This window comes from Osmerus mordax, chromosome 6, assembly GCF_038355195.1.
Source record: "Osmerus mordax isolate fOsmMor3 chromosome 6, fOsmMor3.pri, whole genome shotgun sequence".
NCBI classification, from domain to species: domain Eukaryota; kingdom Metazoa; phylum Chordata; class Actinopteri; order Osmeriformes; family Osmeridae; genus Osmerus; species Osmerus mordax.
In genome coordinates this window covers 1,909,410-1,928,583 of record NC_090055.1, presented here as the reverse complement: position 1 = coordinate 1,928,583, position 19,174 = coordinate 1,909,410, and the positions used below count along the sequence as shown (strand labels likewise).

The 19,174-nt window shown below is 54.3% G+C and overlaps 1 protein-coding gene across 1 annotated transcript in view; it reads left to right on the top strand.

The window, feature by feature from the left end:
- The first annotated feature begins 2,296 nt into the window (after window positions 1–2,296).
- Window positions 2,297–19,174, top strand: part of LOC136943863 (arf-GAP with GTPase, ANK repeat and PH domain-containing protein 2-like) — a 37,074-nt gene continuing 20,196 nt past the window's right edge. Inside the window, exon 1 of the mRNA XM_067237346.1 lies at window positions 2,297–3,599. Within this exon, the coding sequence (XP_067093447.1) occupies window positions 2,297–3,599 (1,303 nt within the window). The remainder of the gene's footprint in view (window positions 3,600–19,174) is intronic.

The window sequence follows — 19,174 nt, the reverse complement described above, 5'->3', positions numbered from 1 at the left end:
TCACATCTGACGGTCTATACGTACTCCCGAGTCCTCAGGGCTCTCTGCTATACCGCGTGACTGGTGACAGAACTCTCCGCCGTGATAAAAGGCGAGAGAGGTGCGTTTGAAGTCGCTGCTCTGAGCCGACACGGGCGTGTAATGTAGCCCCGCCGCGCTGGAGATGCTCTCACGACTATGGGCTCCTCCAATAGGCCTGAGCCACTTCAATTACTCCCCGGTTAAAAGAGCACCAGAGTGAGTTGTGTGCTGGGACTGTCGAAATGGCAGCTTTGTCAGTGATGAGAGAGATGCAGAGTAGAAGGAAGGGTGTGCGTGTGTGTGTACATTGAGGGTTGCAACACAGGTACAGAAGCGGAAGGATGAACGGTATATTGCCCAGACTAGCAGGACCTACACGTTATACCAGTACTGGTACATATCTTCAAATAACACCTGCCTCGTCTCTGTAATATACAAACACACTGTGGAGGTGCACCAACCTGCTGTTAATATTGCAGTTCCAAATCCCCCCCTCCCTCTCTCTCTCTGTCTATTCTCAAGGAGCGAATGGTAGAGCGAAATGGAAGAACTGGATGAAAAGATTGTGTGTGCGGAATATCAGGGAGAGACTAAGGTGCTCATCAGCCTTCTCTAATCTCCCTTAATCTGAATGATCCAGAAAATGTCAGGCCGAACTTGAAGGCGAAAGGGAGAGGCTGTGGGGATCGCGGGTGGAGATAAGAAGTAATCTCCAACACCCACCGCCCCTCTCTGGAGACCAGAGGGGTGAGCTGAGGAAAGGGTGAAATAGCGGGATAACTAGCTGGAGGAAAGGGCTGAGGTGTGTTTGTGTTTGGAGGGCGCGGCCACTTCAGAACTTGTTTGTATATATTTATGTGTGTTTTGAAGCCTTATTGAAACACAGTGTAGGCTAGTTGTTTGATATCAGGCCAGAAACACAATTTGAGTGGATGTTATTTCTATTTGAAGGATAGGCCTATGTTTAATTCGGAAGATTCTACTTTTTAAAAAAATTATTAAAAACGGTTTTGGAGATTGACGCTGTTTTAGTTTCGCAGCTTGTCAAACTGTTTGAAAAGCACATTTACTTTTATAATATTGGCGCGTTGATTTGGCGCATGAGTGCGTTAGGCTATATTGACTCGTAACTGTAGATTTCAAACAATATTTGACTTTATGCGACAGATGTTACGCTCGCAGGTGAATCCACTCATTTAATCACTATCCCTATCATTTGTGTAGGTAGGCCAGCGCGGGTGGGCTTTAAAGATCTTGATAGACAGAAAGAAAGGGGGCATGCTCCACCCCCAGGCATAGCTTTAACAGCTGGAAATCCCGTCGTGGATTTCAAAGTCCCGTGATAAATTTTCAGTAGACTGTTATATTCTTAATTTTAACACACAGCTGGCCTTTGTATTCATTTATTTACCCCAAATATAGTAAGTGCTTACCAATTTGCGAATAAGATATTTTGTGACAGACCTATGTTTAAAAGTGCATGTCGATCCGTTCCAAGTCGTGTTCCATGTTTTGCTTCCGGTCTGCTCTTCTGCTGGATGATCCGTGTCCCTCTCTTGAGTGTGAAGTGAGGAGAGAGAGGAAAAGGGGGATATGGGACGGTGGCTGGCTACGTTTCTCCGTTTCAGTGGATAATTGTCAGTGAGAGTGGAGCTTGGTTTCGCATGTCAATTCCTCATTTGAATCACAATCGGATAAACAGCGATGAAAACAAAACCACTTAATCAGTGCTAGAGAGCAAGCTGGCTTCGCTGCGGGAGATGCACGAACACAATGGGAGACGTCGCACTCCGATTGGAATACAGTGGTGGCAATAATGTGTTTTCTAAAATAAGAGGTGGACAGTCGAGGGTGATATTACAGCAATAACTTCACAATTTCCCGGACCCTAATGTCAGAGTGGTTTTGGAATGAGTGGATTACATCACTCTGGGAAAAGTATATTTTGACAGGACGGTAGGAATTTTGATGGAAGCCTCGCAGCTCGTGAAGCCGGACATGCGCTAAATGAAGACGCTGTGCTTGTTTGTTTGCAGCTGAAATCCACTAGGAAGCAATTTACGACGCAGTATTAATCAGTGAATTTAACATCTGGATAAGAGAAAAATTCAATATTTCTTTACTGCAGATATTGGTATGAATAGGAATATTCCTTTCCAGTCATTGCCAGTTATAATTCTACGTCTTCGGAGCGCCGGTGAACACCATCTGTCTTCACAGAGTCGCGTCTGTCTCACTTGTGTATTCAGCGTGTTTCAGTTCATGCCTCTAAAGAATGTACGTACTTGACGGTAACTACGCTGACAGGATGGATCGAGGAACGCCACAAAGGAAAACCGTGTACCGGATCTCTCTCACCTTGGTTAAAAAAGAAAGCTTGCAGGATGGAAGCGCTTCTGCGCAGCGACGCATCGAGAATCCCAAAGTGGGCGCTTACCGTCGCGAGGGCTCCTCGGAGATTCAGAGGAGTTGCTTGCTCGAGGAGTTGAGAGAGGTCGATGATGAATCGGACGATTTCTCCTCGCACAACAACATGAGGAATTTCAGGACGTTTAGCACTGGCCAGCTGGAACTGGGGAGACTCAAATTGTCCAGGAAGGTGCATCATTTACACAAGGACTTAAAGGAAACGGCGACCAGCCCCGTGACAGGAGATGGTAAGGGAACTTCGGAAAACATTTCACCACAGAGCCAGAACGCGCATGATGGGGTAAGTGGGGCACAGGAAGGGTCCAGGGACATGGCCAGGATTCAGGGAGACACCCGCGCCGAGAAGGACCCGACCTCGAAAGCGCCCGCCGCCAACGGCGAGAACGGCGGCGTCCACAAAAAGCAACGCCTCCTCAAGGCCAAGAGCACGGAAGAAAGGACCACGGAGGCGCCCGCCAACGGGGACGGTAGCGCCGCCGGGCCGCCCAAGAGCAACGGCAAGGCGGCCAAGGCGGCCGCCGCCCCCCCCGAGACCACCCCCCCCCCGAAGAGACCCCCCGGCCTGCTGCGCCGCAGCTTCAGCTTCCGCCACTGGACGGGCGGCGAGCTGCTCCGCATCCGCGCCCTCTCCAGGGACAAGCACCACAGCAGCTCCGGGTGCATCGGCCGCGACGAGGCGGCCCGCGGAGGAGGAGGAGGAGGGGCCGACGAGCCCGCCGCCGCCGCCACGGTCCTCCGGAACCCCAGCTACGGCGAGTCGGACCCGCCGGAGAGGAAGAGGAACACCCTGGAGGTGGGAGCCGTGTTGAACAGGGCCGACCCGGCCCTGGAGGAGGCGGGCCGGCGGGAGCGGGCCCGGGGAAAGAACCGCACGCTGGACAACAGCGACCTCCTGCAGCTGTCGGAGAAGAGCGTGGCGGAGAAGGAGGGCTTCCTGAGGGGGGCGGGCGGGCGCTCCAGCGGCCACGAGAGGCGCCTGGTGCGCTTCTTCAGCGGCATCTTCTCCCGGAGGGACGGCGGCGGGGCCACGTCCACGCCGCTGGGCAGCCCCTGCAGCGCGCGGCCCCTCTGGAGGGGCCCCGGGAGGCGGGGCGGAGCGGCCGGCTCCCAGTCCAGCACGGAGAGCATGAACGGGAGCCAGGCCGACGGTAATGGACGTCCTCCAATCTCTCTCGCCCTCCTTTTATTTTTAATTTTTTTTGTGTGTGTGTTTTTTACTCCCCGGTTCGCATTTCGTACCTCTACCTACTTCTTTCTGTCCCTCACGCTTGAGCTTACCTGCTCAACACACACACACACACACACACACACACACACACACACACACCCACACAGACTCCTCTCCTACAGCTAGTCTGGTGGCCCCCTGTTTGCCTTGATCAGCGCCTCTGACGGTCGGCTGTGTGTCAAGCTCACGGAGCCCAGGCTCCGCAGGCCTGTGTGTGTGTGTGTGACGGGGGAGGTCAGGTATTTGTTTTGGACAGGAGGGTGATGTTTGGTTGCTCAGCTAATGGATTCTCCCGGCGTTTGCCTTTCATTAGAGTGTGCTGTTGTCTCGGCCTCTCTGGCAGCCTTGTAAGTCTCTACATGTGCAGCAGATAATGCCATGCAGGTGGTGTACACATGGAAGGAGAGGAGAGGGAGGGGGGGGGGTGAAAGAAAAGCTGGAGTCCGTTGGCATGTCCTCTGAAGTCCTCCATAGGAGTCTTTATTTTTCACTCGCTCTGTCTCTATCTCTGTCTCTTTCTTTCTCTCTTTGTAGCTCTCTCTCCCCTCTGCCTCTGTTCTTTCCGAGTCTCATACCTCTTTCCTGTGTGTGAAGGGATATGTGATAGAGGAAGTAGGCATGTTTCCATGCAGGGCCAGTAGACTACCCCCCCCCCGTCCCAAAACGGCTCCTAACCACAGCTTCCCTCCAATCATCATGGTCCTGGGTCTGGCTGCGGAGTGTGAGACCAAACCAAGCCCCTGAGTTGGGCCTGGTTTATCTGGGTCGTGTTCGAGCTTTGCTTTAACGGGCTGACTCTGGGGTCGTGCTTGAATGAACTGACCTGCTCGAAGCTCTACTGCCTAGTGGAAGCCGGTAGGACCTAAAGTGTGTGTGTGTGTTTGTCTTGCCAGTGTAAAGAGTCGCCCCTAATGATGCAAATGACAGTAATATACAGTCATTGTATACTAGTGAGGTCTACAATGCCTCCTGGAAACAATGAAGCCAGCTCCCCCCCTCACCAGATAGCAGCTCTAATGAACTGGTTTGGATGGCACCCGGTCTTGTGAGTGTGGTGGTGGTGGTGGTGGGGGGTGCTTCGACATTTCTGGAATTCCCGAGAGCCCTTCGAGTAGTAACGGGCCACCTCAGCAGCAGGCTGCAGCCTGGAGGGGCTCGGGAGGGAGGGGCCTCAACTGCTGTTTGGGTGCTGGATCCTCTCCCGTCAGCATGACCCAGCCTCTGCATGTGTCGTGTCCCGGGTGCTGTTGTGGTGGGTGGTGCTGGCTGGGAGTGTCCAGGCCCCAGAGGGATGAGGAGGGGGGTCAGGGGACAACGTTATAGCATGGGGGGGGGGGGGGGGCGGGTCTGTCCGTCCACTGAACGAACGCGCCGTCACTGGGTGTCCCTTTTTTTGCACAGATGCACGCTCCACCACACCCCGACACTGTCTCCCCTCCTGCCCAACCACTCTGAGCACTTTTAGTGGTTCACGGTGTCAGGTAGAGGTGAGTGTGTGTGTGTGTGTGTGTCTTGGGGGTGGGGCGGGGCACTGGGGCTATGGGTTATAGTTTCAGTGTGCTTTTGTACTTATATACGTGTGTGTGGGTGAGGTGTAGTGCAGGGTATGGGTGTGAGTCAGTGCCGGTTACAGTAGGAGTGTATAAAGAATGTGTGTGTGTGCAGCGGGGGGTAGTGTGTTTGTGACCTACATCCACAGCCATGCAGAAGTAATGTGTGGGACATGCGTGTCAAAAGGCAGCCGTCTGTGTGTGTGTGTGTGTGTGTGTGTGTGTCTTAACCGAGGATACCCAGAGGAGTCGCCCATCTTGCTAACCTCCTCACAGAGCTTGTATCACACACACCGAGATGTGCACACACACACACACACACACAGTCACTTTCACACACCCTCACTAGGTCACATCATTGGCGTGCTGCATATTGACTCTTTCTCTCTCCTTGCTCTCTCGCTCTCGCTCTCTCTCGCTCTTGCTCTCTGTCTCTGTCTCTGTCTCTGTCTCTGTCTCTCTCTCTCTGTCTTTGTCTGTCTCTCTCTCTCTCTCTCTCTCTCTCTCTCTCTCTCTCTCTCTCTCTCTCATATGCACACACACACCATAGTGTCACATGTATCTTGCAGCGCTGTTCATGTAATGCATGTTCCCTCAGATATGCTGAGCATAATTTGAGCTACAACTGCTTTGATGTGCCGTGCGCTCTCTCGCTCTCACCAGCTCAAACGGCACATACTCGTACACGCACACAGCAGTTCACACACACACTCACAGTCGTTCTCAGTACGCAGTGATATCTGAGCCACGGCCCTACAATGGGCACAATGGGAAGAAAAAAATCCTATGAGAGCCAGGAGAGGATGGATGAAGGAGACTTCCTCTGGAGCCTGCAGCTGCCTGCTCCGCTAGCCGTGCCAGCGCTCCCCTCCAGCGGGGTGGGGGGTGAGGGGGTGGAGGGCTGGGGATGCTGCCTTTTGTTCCCCCTGATGAGGGCGGACGAGAGGAGGAAGGTTGTTCTGAGGGGAGCTTCCGAGGGGAAGGTCTTGAACTGGCGAACTGAACTCCTCTTCTCCCCCTGCATGTCTGCCGATGTTGCTATGCTCTTGACTGGTTATCTCTGTGTGTGTGTGTGTGCGCAACCCCCCCCCCCCCCCCCCCCCCATCACTCCACAATAACAGCTTCACTGTGGTCTGCTGCAGTCATGTAGACCAGAGAGAGAGAGAGAGAGAGAGAGAGAGAGAGAGAGAGATGCCTGTATCAAATAAACTAGACTCGCAGTGGTGAACCAACCATGGCTTAGAACCAGTGGAGCTCAGGAAATATACTGGCCCCTGATCCATGGAGCCAACTGCTGCCAGGCCTGCAGCCTGACCAGGGGGGTTTCCAGAGTGTGTGCTTGTCCTCAGAGCTGGACCTGTGGGTCTCGTACTGCTCTGCTGGCTCGATGTGTTCACGTTATGGAGTCCTGTCTCTCCTCAATGAGGGCTTGTGAATGAGGGCGCTTTTCGGACAGCTGGACTGTCAGGGCTCTGTGGTTTATGCCCGACCCACACACTCTCGCTCTCGCTACACCCACCACATACGCAGATGACACACAGCAGACCATACACACACCACACACACACCAGACACACCACACAAGGCCCCCCCCTTTCTGTGCTTATTAGCCGACCACTGTGTCGCCCCGTGGTTGCAATCACGGGTCATTCTGAGGTTAAAGATCATGAGTGGGAGCGTGTGTGTGTGGGGGGGGGTGGGGGTGGGGGGGGGGGAGGGCATTGCTGCTGGACAGGCCTACACAGCACCTCACTGCTTGGCTTCCTCTCCTCTCCTCCCTCCCCCACTCCTCCCCTCCCCCAATGCCTTCTCTCCCTCCAGACGCCGCCTCTAGTTGACATTCCACCCCTCCTTTCCGTTTCAGCCCTCAAATTAATGTTCTGGGTGTGATGGTGTGTGCGTGATGGTGTGTGCGTGGTGTGTGTGTGTTGAGGGGTTTTCAGAGGCAATAGAGGACGGGTGCAGCACATTCCTAGCACTGCTACACGCACACATTCAAGGTCGCTTTTATTTTCGACTCGTTTTTTTCTTCCCCCTTCCAGTCATGGCCTCTTTACCTCCACCCTGCCATGGTGTGGATGCTGCTGGCGCGAGCGAGCGTGTTTGTGTTTGCTCTTCTCCTCGGCACAGGGGCACGGCTGTAGTCTAATCCTGCCGAGGGCTAGCAAGCCAACACGCAGAGAACGCCACTTCACGAGGGCTAATGCCCTTATGTAATGCTCCAATCCACCGGAGGGCGACGGCAAGGACACTCGCTGATGCAACAGCCTCCAAATCCCCAAACGAACGGCATCAACAGCAAACCTGCCCTGCCGGCCCCCCCCTCCCCCTCCCGTCGCACCGGGAACTGACGCGCGCGCACGCACGCTGATGAGTAAAGAGCACGCGCGGGCGTGCATTAGCAGGAATCCGGACACGCGCTGCGTCACCCCGTCCTGTGTGGAGCGTCGCGGCAGAGTAACGCGCCCAGCTTTCACGTCGACGTCCAGCGCTCGTCCCGGAGAGAGCGGCGCGGGAGGCCTGATGAGCCGCCGAGAGGACTCGACCTGCTTGCCGTCGTTCTCCGTCGCAAAGTGTCGCACGGGCGTCGCAGGCAAGGTCGCAGGCAAGGTCGCTGGGAAACAGAAGGATATTCTGTCCCCTCTGTCTACGCGTTGCCTCTTCCGGTACAGGAGCACTGTCCTGTGACGTGAGACCTCTCCCTTGTCTCTCATCCCTCGGAGTCCTGGTGATCAGTCTACCCGTCTCTCTGTCTGTCTGTGTCTCTCCTGTCTGTGAGTAGAGGATGAGGCCAAGACCCCCTATAGGTTACTAAGGCTGTCTAATCCCTGGTGGTGGATGACCACCAGCTCATCCCTCTGATTAAATGGACGCCTAATCACCCCCCCGTGCTTCCACATTCTGCCTGTGTGTGTGTGTGTGTGTGTGTGTGCGTGATGGGCGCTTGGTCATTTGTGTTCAGGAGGGGCAGGACTAGTTAACTAGAGGAAGCTTTTAGTGAGTTTTTGGGATGGGGATAAAAGCGCAGGGCGTAAGGCCCAGTGTGTGCGTGTGGGTTTGCTTTACTGATTTAAAAAACTGATATTGAGGTCAGTGTGTGTGTGTGTGTGTGAGAGGAGTCACTGAGTTTGTTTGTAATACAGTAGATTAAGGCTGGGGTTTCATGCTCAGGGGATAGCCAGATGCTACAGTACGGTGGAACAGGATGGGGGCGGTGTGTGTGTGTGTGTGTTGTGGGGTGGGGTGTGTGGCCCTGTCATGTTCCCCTTGTCTTGTGTGTCACGCATGTTGGCCCGCTGGGATGAAGTGGCGAGGCGCGCCGTGTCAGCAGAAGTGTAGTCGAAACGCCAGGTCTCAACCCTCCAGCAGAGGGGGAGAGGGGGAGAGAGAGAGGAGCAGAAGAGGCCAAGATAACGAAGATCAGTTCCAGGGACCCTGGGAGCCCAGATAGCCCCGGCCTAGGCGATTTGGAGCGCTCTGGGTGTCTGGAGAGCTGATAGGGGGAGAGGAGATGGCGCTGGTCCATTCCCACGCAGCCGTGGACCTGCATCTGTTGGGCCGGCCCCCGGCTGGGGAACTGTGCGTGCCTTGTCTCTCTGGACAGGGGCCGAGGCCGTCGTGTCGGGGGACGGCTGGCACACACATGCATGGAGCTGCTGTGGCCTGATTCCCTCATTCGGATCTCTGTGAAGAAACCCACATGAGCGTAGACTAGGCTTGACAACGCATGCGAGGTCTCTGTTGCTCTCTCTCTCTTTCACTGTCTGTCCTCTCGCTCGCTCGCTCTCTCTCACTCGCTCTCTATCAGTCTCTCTCTCTAGCACACATCACAGTTCTGCTCCAGGGACTTGAAGCCACACATTCAGAGGCAGCCTGCTGTTGGCTCTGTCAGCAGAGTCTGGGAGCGGCTGGTGTCATTCCTGGCTGTCGCTGGTCTCACTCCAACCCCCCCCCCAACCTCTCCAGGACAACTGCCTCACCTCAGGGAGCCCTCACCTCATATGCCCCTGCCTGCCTGGCTGCAGGGAGGGGGCAGTTGATCATGAAGCCTCGTTCAGCGTGGGTTATGACTCTTTGGGGAATGGCTCCTTGAGGTTAGGCTGTAACTCCTTGGGGTTATGACTCATTGGAGTTTAAGACTCGTCTGGTTATGAATCGTTCCAACACACTAAATGAGCCTTCGTCAACACAGCGCCACTAAAACCACCGCTGTTGTTTCTATGATGAGTCCAGGCCACCCGTAACCCCCAGTGCTAGCGTTAGCCCCCAGTGCTAGCATTAGCCCCCAGTGCTAGCGTGAGCCCCCAGTGCTGGCATTAGCCCCCAGTGCTGGCGTTAGCCCCCAATGCTGGCGTTAGCCCCCAGTGCTGGCGTTAGCGTTGGTGTGGAATGACTCGGTGACCCGAGGGAGACCGTCTCCTCAATGCTTCCTCTTGTTTCTCACACGGCTCTGGTGGCGTCTGAAATAGCCTGAGTCTGGCTGCAGTGCTCCAGTGGGCCTGTGGGCTGCTGTGCTGCGCTGCTTCGCTCCACTGTGTTGTTCCCAAGCTGGGGGCTACATTTGGAGAGTGTTTGTTGGAGCCTCAAGCCAGAACGGGGAGGTCGTGACTTGGGAGCTTGACTTTTCCAGAAGCTACTATTAGGATTTGGGTCTACAATGAGAGAAGCCTATCCTCCACAACGAACTGAGTCATCCTCAAATTTTGATAACCAACATTTGGCGGTTGTATTCACGACCAAATAGTCCGAAAGCCCAAATACACGGATCCATATCCCCGCCCCCCCCCCGGGACAATGCTGTCTCCTCGGCCAATGGGAACACTATCTCTTTTCTCTCAGCCCTGCTGTGGTTGGATGGGCTGCCAGTCTCTTCCTGGTTCACTTCCTCCCCCCGGGCCGTTTTAATCAGCGCGAGCAGGGCTGCTCGCTAACGGTGACGGAGCAGCTAATGATGCCGGCGCTCTGAGAGGGGCTGGAGAGAGACAGCACCCCAGCCCTGATGGATCACTGGAGCCTTTATTACAAAAAGCCTCCTTTATATTCTGGATGTTTTTATTATGTTTTTTTTTTTTTTTTTGCCCCTGAGGCTTGATTAGAAGAGTGGTAATGTTATTCAGTGAAAGTGCGTGTTTTTCAAAGGAGGAAAAATATTGCATGTTGCCGAGGTCATGTGGGTTGCTGCTGGCCCAATCGCTGACCCAGAACGGTTTCCTGTGTGTGTTTGTCGGCGTGCTGGAAGGAGGCAGGAGAACCCCCCCCTTTTTCTCCCCCTCCCTCCCCCACCTTCTCTCTCTGCAATATCTTGGGCTGCTAGTAGTTGAGTAGACCAGGGCTGCATAGAGAGGCCTAGACCAACTGCCCCCGCCCCCCTAAACACCCAATCCACCCTTCACACAGAGACGTCTCTAGGTCACCACGCTAGACAGCCCTGCAAACGTAGATCGATGACGTGACTGATTGGCTTGGATTGATTTAATTGATGATTGTCGGATGTGACGGATGGGTTATGGTTGGGGGTTAGTGGTTAGGAGCTGGACTCCGAGTACCTTCCACAAAAGGGGCATCGCATGTTAGAAAGAGCGAGTCGCACCTCTTCTAATGCTTTGCGTGTCGTCGACCGCTAAATCCGCCTCTGCTTTTCCCCTGCACGCCTCGAAACTCTGGCACCAAGCACGGAACCGCGGTGGAATTTGCCGGCGTGTACCTATAACCTGACGGACGGAATGAAGCCGCAGGTGGGGACTAGGCTGTGAAACACACATATACACGTACACACACTAACACCACACACAAAATGTAGCCTGCAGGTTGTACTGTTTGGAAGCATCAGCAGACCTTTTCTCCAGCCTCATCCACCCTCTCCTTCTTCAGTATCCTGTAGTGGGGTGGACTACAAGACTAGAATAACACACCACCATCACCAGAACACCTTCTCTAAGAGACAGCACAAAGATTTGACACTGTTTCCAATCCTCTCTATTTCTACAGAGGGCAATTGAGATATCGGTCTCGAGCAAAAACGGAAACCTCCTTGCAAATTCGACTGAGAGGCTTGACACACAACAGTGATGGCTTAAACATCATAATTCTGCCAACAGTCACGTCCAGGCCCTGACTGGTGAACTGTGTTTATGTCAAAGCACTTAACAGCAACAGGGAATTATGGTAATTTGTGCGCGCTCATCCACTTAACCCTGTCTTATTCATTTGGGAAGTGAAGCCGCAACCCTAATGTTCTCCTGCGCCTACACACACACACACACACACACCACACACACACCCGCCACGGCCCAACCAGATTACTGCTGGAACAAAGGGGAGACTAACAAACAGTACCTCAGAACAGACCAGGTTGGTTCTGCTTTGCATGTGTAGCCGTATGCTGCGATGCCTCGGATAAGCCTGGTTTAGCAGGGCCTTCCTGCATCTGTAATGACCTAGTGTAGAAGAGAGAACGACAGGAGGTCACTGGGAGGGAGGGAGGTAGGGAGAGAGAGGGGAGCAGAGGAGAAGGAGTAGGTGGGGGGGGGGGTGAGTGAGTGAAATGATGGCGTGAAGGGCGAGGGGCATGATAATGATGTCACGTATGACCAATGAGGGAATGCTCGGCTGATTTGTCACCGTCGATCTCTTGTTAACCCCCCCTGCAACACACACAATGTCACACACACACACACACATGCACACACTCCGCCTGGAACCGTGTCTGCAATTCCCTCAGGGGATGAACGGTTGGCTCCACCCATTTGTGTGTGTGTGTGTGTGTGTCAGTCACAATGGCCACCTCCCCCAGCAGTGTGTTGTGGGTGTGTTTGGGGTGCCCCTGGGGGCCCCCTCCACTACTGAGACAATAGGATCATTAGTCCCATTAGGATCCTGGCTGTGTGTGTGGGTGTGAACATCTCTTAAGACATGACTAGCCGCTCCCAGACCTGTGTGTCTCTGCATGGCCAATGAGATGCTCTCCAGCGTGCTGACGTTTGACTGGCACACAGCCACAAAAACAAAAGCAAAGATCCGTTCCGGAAAGCCGGCGATGTTGATACTCGGATGACAAGAGGAGGCGAAGCTACCAGGGCGAGGTCCGAGTCAGTTGTTGCTCCGTCAAGTCATCCAGGCTGGGTTCCAAACAGCCAGCTTTATCGGTGCGGTCCAATAACAGACGGCGGCGAACGCCATTGATTCTGTCCCCTGAAACTGAGGCGGCGCGGCACGGTCCCATGTCGCTGACGCCTGAGGGAATGTCATCCAGTCACATTCCGGCCAGACTCGGATGGCTGATGTCACAGAGGACCCCCACCCTCTCTCTGTTTCCACCTCCGACGCGAGAGAGAGGCGCATTCCTCAGGTTGCAGAGGTCCACGCCTCTCACCTTGCGCCACGACGACGCAAATACCTTCGTGGCCTGACTCCCGAGACCAACGCCTTGTTTTGTAGCCTGTTTTGAAATTCACCACGACAGTTTGGACACAGTATCCTCTGTCCTGTGGTACAGTCATAGATATGTACTATACAGTGCCATCTCTTTGACTGAAATATCCCAGCATGGTAAAGAACTGGGTGGATTTAGATTTGTGGATATTGATGCTTTGTTTAACTGACGTGTATTAAATAAAGGTGTAGGCCTAACATTAAACAAACACAGATCTTGGCTGATATGTTCGTCTGTGGATGTTGAGCATGAACCGTTCTTCGGTCGAAGGTAAAAGACCCAGCTCTGTGGTAAATTGGCTCGCCTCACTGACATTCCTGGCACAACGCAAGTCCAAGTACTATTACTTTTCGGTTGAAGCCCGGCTATAGGAGAGTTGCTGATTCGCCTTCTTCAAGCCTGCCTCCTCATTGGCTTTTTAGAAGATGGATCATGTCGGTCAGCTGGATGGATGGTGGTGGCCGCGGCTTTGCTAGTTGGGTTCTTCCGAAGTATCCACTCTAAAGCTGGGCTTTCCGGGTTGGGGCTAGGGTTAAGTGAGGGTATGGTCTCCCCCGCCCCCCCGTCAGACACCCAGGCACGCTCCAGGACCCTGCCCTACTATTGTGCTACAACAGAGCGGTGTGCTTGAACTGGCTGCCGTCGAGGTGTTTGTTTGTGCTTGTGTGTTTGAGAGAGGGAGAGAGAGAGGCCCACCCTGCGAGAGTTGCTTTGTGAGTTGTCCGCTTGGACGGCTGCCAAGTTCTCCATTCTCTGTCGCCCTCCCCCTCTCCCTCCCTCCCCCACCCAACCTGCTTCCTGCATTGTTCCCCAGGTGGTGTTTCCCCTCCTGCACCTCGACACGTGTCTGTGTGTCTCTCTGTGCTCCACACGCCCCGGTCCTCTCTGCCCACCTGTCTATCCAGCACAGGTTTGAGTGTTGAATGTGCCTCTCGAGGAACCTAGGACGATGGATCATGTGAAGACCTCCAGGTTTCAGTCCTGGTTTTGTGTTTAGCAATGGAAAGGAGCATGTTCTCAGTCCAGATCAGCCTTGTCCGGTAACGACGCAGCCTCCCTGTAGCCCAAAAACTGCTCAACTGGAAGAATAAACTTTTATTGATCTGGTGACGTGACACACACACACACACTCGTGCAGGGTGCAACAACACCAACCGACACCACTCTGTGTCCTCTCTCCGAGGGCACCCTGGAGCAGTGGTCAGCCACGTCAGGACGACGGGGCGTCAAGTCCAAGTGCTGCCCCATGTCCCGGCCAGGAGAGCGCCTTGCGTGTTTTTAGTTGGGGTTATTAGCGGAGGAAACCCATGTGAGCATTTGGACAACATGCAAACTCCACACAGAAGCCCCTGAAGATAGACTAGACCAGACCTGACCAGATAAGACCAGACCAGACTAGGTTAGCCCAGACCAGACTAGGTTAGCCCAGACCAGACCAGACCAGACCAGACTAGGTTAGCCCAGACCAGACTAGGTTAGTCCAGACCAGGCAAGCCCAGGTCAGACCAGTCCAGACTCTCATGCCATATGAGCTCCCTGTAGTATCTAGGCTGCGTGGGTGGCAGCATTAAGCCATGTTGAGGATGCTGTGTTTTGCAGCTAATAGATAATAGGCTTAAAGCGTGCTGTAATTCTCCCTGAGCAAACTGTGTAGGAGCTGACTAATGGAACAGAGCCTCGCTCGGCCCTCCCTCTCTAGTAGACTCTGAGTCACCAAGTTATTCACCTCTCTCTCCTTTACTTCTGTCTGTCTCTGTCTCTCTCTCTCTCTCTCTCTGTCTCTCTCTGTCTCTCCTCTCTCTCTCTCCTCTCTCTCTCTCTGTCTCTCTCTCTATGTCTCTCTCTCTCTCTCTCTCTCTCTCTCTCTCTCTCTCTCTCTCTCTCTCTCTCTCTCTCTCTCTCTATGTCTCTCTCTCTATGTCTCTCTCTCTCTCTGTCTCTCTCTATGTCTCTCTCTCTCTCTCTCTCTCTGTGTCTCTCTGTCTCTCTCCCTGTGTCTACTCAGTTGTTTGGGAGCAGGAAGGCCCTGCTTCAGTCCTCTTACCTCTCCTCATCTTCTTGTGGATCTTCCATCTCGTGTTCCTGTTGACCCGACCAGTGTGTTTGTGTATGGGTGGTGAGTTGGTGGGCGGGAGGGGAGGGGTTTTCGGGTGTGGTGGTGTGTGTGTGTGTGTGTGTGTGTGTGTGTGTGTCAGTGGGTTCGGGCCTCTGTTTATGTTCGCACAGCTGCAGTTCGTATACCAGTCGGCGCGAGGAGACCTTTGAGGACCCATATCACGGAGTCAGTACGCCTTGTCTCCAAACATCACCCTGGACACACAGGAACGTACCAGACCAAGACCGCGACCCTGAATACTCCGAGAAATCCCTGTGCAGGCTGATCGACAGTCTGATCTGTGTGTGTGTGTGTGTGTTCAGGCTAATCCAGTGGAATGTCATGCAGATGGGCTGAGGGGTTTTATGCCACCTACGTGTGACGGAGCTCGACACTTCAGCTCCCGTGTGACGGCTCCTCGACCTCTGACCTCTGTCCCCGTCTCGGGGGAACGCTAATGAGGGCGAAGGAAAGCCCGCTGTTTGTCTAGGGAAGGTGAACGGGCGCCGCCGCCGCCGCCGCCGTGTCTCTCGTCTGCTGCACTCTCAGCCGCAACCCCCGACCTCAGCCCTAACCGCGGACCACACCTCAACCGGAACCCCAGTTAGCTGCAAAAACACACTCCCCATTTAGACCCTGGAAGTGTTATTTTGGCCCGATAAAACAATGTCTCAACGGTAGAAATGTCGGCTTTTGGCTGGGGAGTCTCGTCCATCTGTAATCTCTGCGCCCCCGTCTTGCTGTGTCAGTGTGGAGGTCACCGCTCTCAGACGGATGCACTGACCCAGGAGCAGCCAGTCCTTCACACCGGGCCTGAGAGGAGAGAAGAGAAAGGAGGGGGGGGGGAGGAGAAAATGAGTGTTGGGTTGGTGCCAGTACCTCAGGAGTAGAGCGCAGGGTTGTCTGAGAGAGCTGTGTGAGATCTCTCTCCTCCTCCTCCTCTCGCTCCTGCAAGCTCTATTTTGCGCAGACCGCAGGAATGAGCGAGGAGAGGAGATGGAAGGGGAAAAAGCGCGGAGAGAAAAAAAAAAAAGATATGAGATGAAGGGGAAGAAATAAAACCCTATGTGGAGATGGTGGGCTGGATTGTATCACCGGTGCAGCCTCCCTCCCTCCCTCTCTGTCTGTCTCTCTCTCTCTGTCTCAGAGTCTGACTGTTTGTGAGAGAGAAAGCGATTGGGGCTAAGCCTCCACTTCCCTGCCCAAACATCCTAGTATCCTCTGGCTCCTCTCATTTTCTCCTCTCTCTCTCTCTCTCTCTCTCTCTCTCTCTCTCTCTCTCTCTCTCTCTCTCTCCTCTCTCTCTCTCTCTCTCTCTCTCTCTCTCTCTCTCTCTCTCTCTCTCTCTCTCTGTCTCTCTGTCTCTCTGTCTCTCTGTCTCTCTGTCTCTCTGTTTGTCCATGTCTTTCTCTGGGTCTCTCTGTCTCTCTGTCTTTGTCCATGTCTTTCTCTGGGTCTCTCAGTATGAGCGTGCTGGGCTGGTACTTGGCCCTGTGCCACGGTCTCCCCTGCCCTCCTCCAGAGCAGTGGAATGTGCTGCTGACATCCCTGTAGGAGCCCATGTGTCTGCAGCATGTCACTGCCCAGGAGCAAGGCCTGGGAACCCGAACTATGCCTAGGGTCCAGGCACCAAAATAAGGCCCCAGAACCAGGCCCGAGCTCAGGCACCCTAAACCAGGCCCCAGGCCCATCACTCTCCTGCCAGGACACGTGTTGAGCACAGCTTCCCGCAACAAGTAGCAGGATGTCTGCCGACTCCGTCTGACAGACTGCTGTTGAAACCTCACTCTGTCTCTCTCTCTGTCTCTGTCTCTGTCTCTGTCTCTCTCTCTCTCTCTCTTCTCTGTCTCTGTCTCTGTCTCTCTCTCTCTCTCTCTCTCTCTCTCTCTCTCTCTCTCTCTCTCTCTCTCTCTCTCTCTCTCTCTCTCTCTCTCTCTCTCTCTCTCTCTCTCTGTGTCTATCTTTCTCTTTGTGTCTCTCCCTCTAGCTTTTCAATCTCTATCCATTCTCTCCTCTATCACTGTATGTCTCGTCTCTCGTTCCCCCTCCTCCTCCTCCTCTCTCTGGGTGTCTGGTTTGATGGGGAGCAGACATCCAGTGTTATCATTCTTAACTGTCTGCTATCTCTGCTGTGGTGACACCCTGGAACACTGGGACGAGGGAGGGGCTGTCAATTACTGTGTGTGTGTGTGTGTGTGTGTGTCTGAGGGTGGCCAAAAGCTTGTCTGTGTGTGACTTACACAGAAAACGTATGAAGTTGTTGGAACAACATTGATTCCCCCCCCCCCCCCTCCTCGCCTGCTTCTGTCAGCAGCCTGGCCCACATTTGTTTCATCTTAATGACTCATTAGACCATACTGCTGAGGGCGACGCTTTTGCACGAGTGTGTGTGCGTGTGTGTGCAACGTCAACACGGCGCCAACAGGAGAGCGTTGACCCCCCCCCCCCCCCCTGTTGTTGTGTGTGTGTGTGTGTGTGTGGAACGGAAGGACTGGGCTGGGAACAGTGTGTGGGTGTCGCTGTCTTGTTATGAACTCGGTTGATGGATTCATGCGGTGCAGGTGGTGCTGTTGCCTGGCAACCCCGCGACATTAGCGCTGTGATTGACTTACGACAGATTTGTTCCCTTTCGCTTGCTCAGCAAAATTCCACTTTCAGCCCTTGTAAAGATGTTGTGTACACGGTTCCCTGTGCGGAGGGGCTAGCGTTGGCTAACGACCTATCTGTCTCAATCGCGGCGAGAGTAGCTGTTGAGACTGTAGACTTCACCTTTGGTTTCTTAGCGTCACAACCGACCGGTCATCTTAACGGCCCTTCTCGTTCTCACTGTGCTGTGACGTTAGCCACCTAGCTGGGCCGCCACAGACTTAGCGACCTAGCCGCTAGCTGGCTCCGGGCACTGGGGCCACCGTCCTTAACTGGGAGGCAGTGGGGGAACTGGAATGGTTGCCCCCAACCCCCCACAAGCTCTGAAAACAGGAAGCAGCTGTAACAACATCCTGCCGCCCCAGTGAGAGGGCCTGGAGAACACAGTCAGCCATTTGTGATCCACCAGCAGCAGAACTATCAGCGCTAACAATACGGCCCTGTGTGCCAGCCGACCAATAGGGAGCCCTCGTACTGGATTCGTTCCAGTCCTGCTGACTCCCCAATGGGCTGTTAAGACGGGGAAGAGTTTAGTTTTTGACCCCGCCACGCTGTTTAACACATCAGAATCGATGGCGTGTGTGTGTGAGTATGCTAGTGTGTGCCAGCTCCTATATGCTGGACTACTCCACCCCTCTCTTCTCCATAGCTCCGCAGTCTTCTGATCTTCTTGCAGCCCTCTTTCTGCTCATTGCGTCAGTGTGTGTGGCTGACACAGTTTGTCCATAATGAATTAGTAACGCAAATGGAGGCCTAAGTGGAACATGCTTGTACTGGCACTCAGTCCTGGCTCATAGCCCATAGCTGCCCTACTTAGTCCAGGGCCGACAGAAGACCGGCACTCCTGAGGTGACGGGTGAAAGTGTGTGTGTGTATACCCAGGGCAGACAGAGGCCGGGCAAAGCCGTCCCATCCTCGTGTGGTTTGTTGAAGGTCTTCCTTAATAGAACGACTGGAGATATAGGTCAGGTCAGTCCCCAGACACGCGGGCGGGAGGAATGATGAGGTGAGCCTAATAAAAACTGACCCCATGACTGACACACACACACACACAAACACACATGCACGCCCTTGCACACGCTCACACAGACACACCCTTGTCTGTATCTGTGTGTGTGTGTGTGGGGAGTGCCTACAGACTGTCTGCTGTACCAGAGCCAGTGCAGAGGCAGAGAGAGTACGAGGTCATGGGAAATGAGTGGGGGGGGGGGGTGTTAGGGAGTGATAGCGGGAGTCGATAGCCGCTTATTCCTCCCACGCACACTCCACATGTTCCATACTGCAATTTTACACGCGCACGAACACGCGCGCACGCACGCTGTTCAGTCAAATTGATTCTGCCCCACACACCGTTGTGCTTTGACCCTCCGGTCTAAGCTGTGCTGGTCTCTCCTCGGGTCACAAATGGATCCCAGCGGAGGCCGCCCCCCCCCGTCACCCTCCCACGAAATTGAGCTCAGGAAAATGGATGCTGCACGAGAACGGTTGGCTCTAGAATGGATCCTTCGGAGGGACGGACACACCCGGCTCCATTCTGACTGGTCCCTCGGTCTGCCAGGTCCTTCTGGGGGATCCGCTCTAAGACGGCCCCTGCCAGCCCCACGCTGAGCCTGAATGGAGGCCGTGTGGGGGGTGGGTTGCCATGCAGCTGCTCCTAGATTAAATATTGAGAAGTGCGGTCCTGATGCCAGCGCGGGGCCATGCTGCCTCGCTGGCCTCCATGCTGCCTCGCTGGCCTCCATGCTGCCTCGCTGGCCTCCATGCTGCCTCG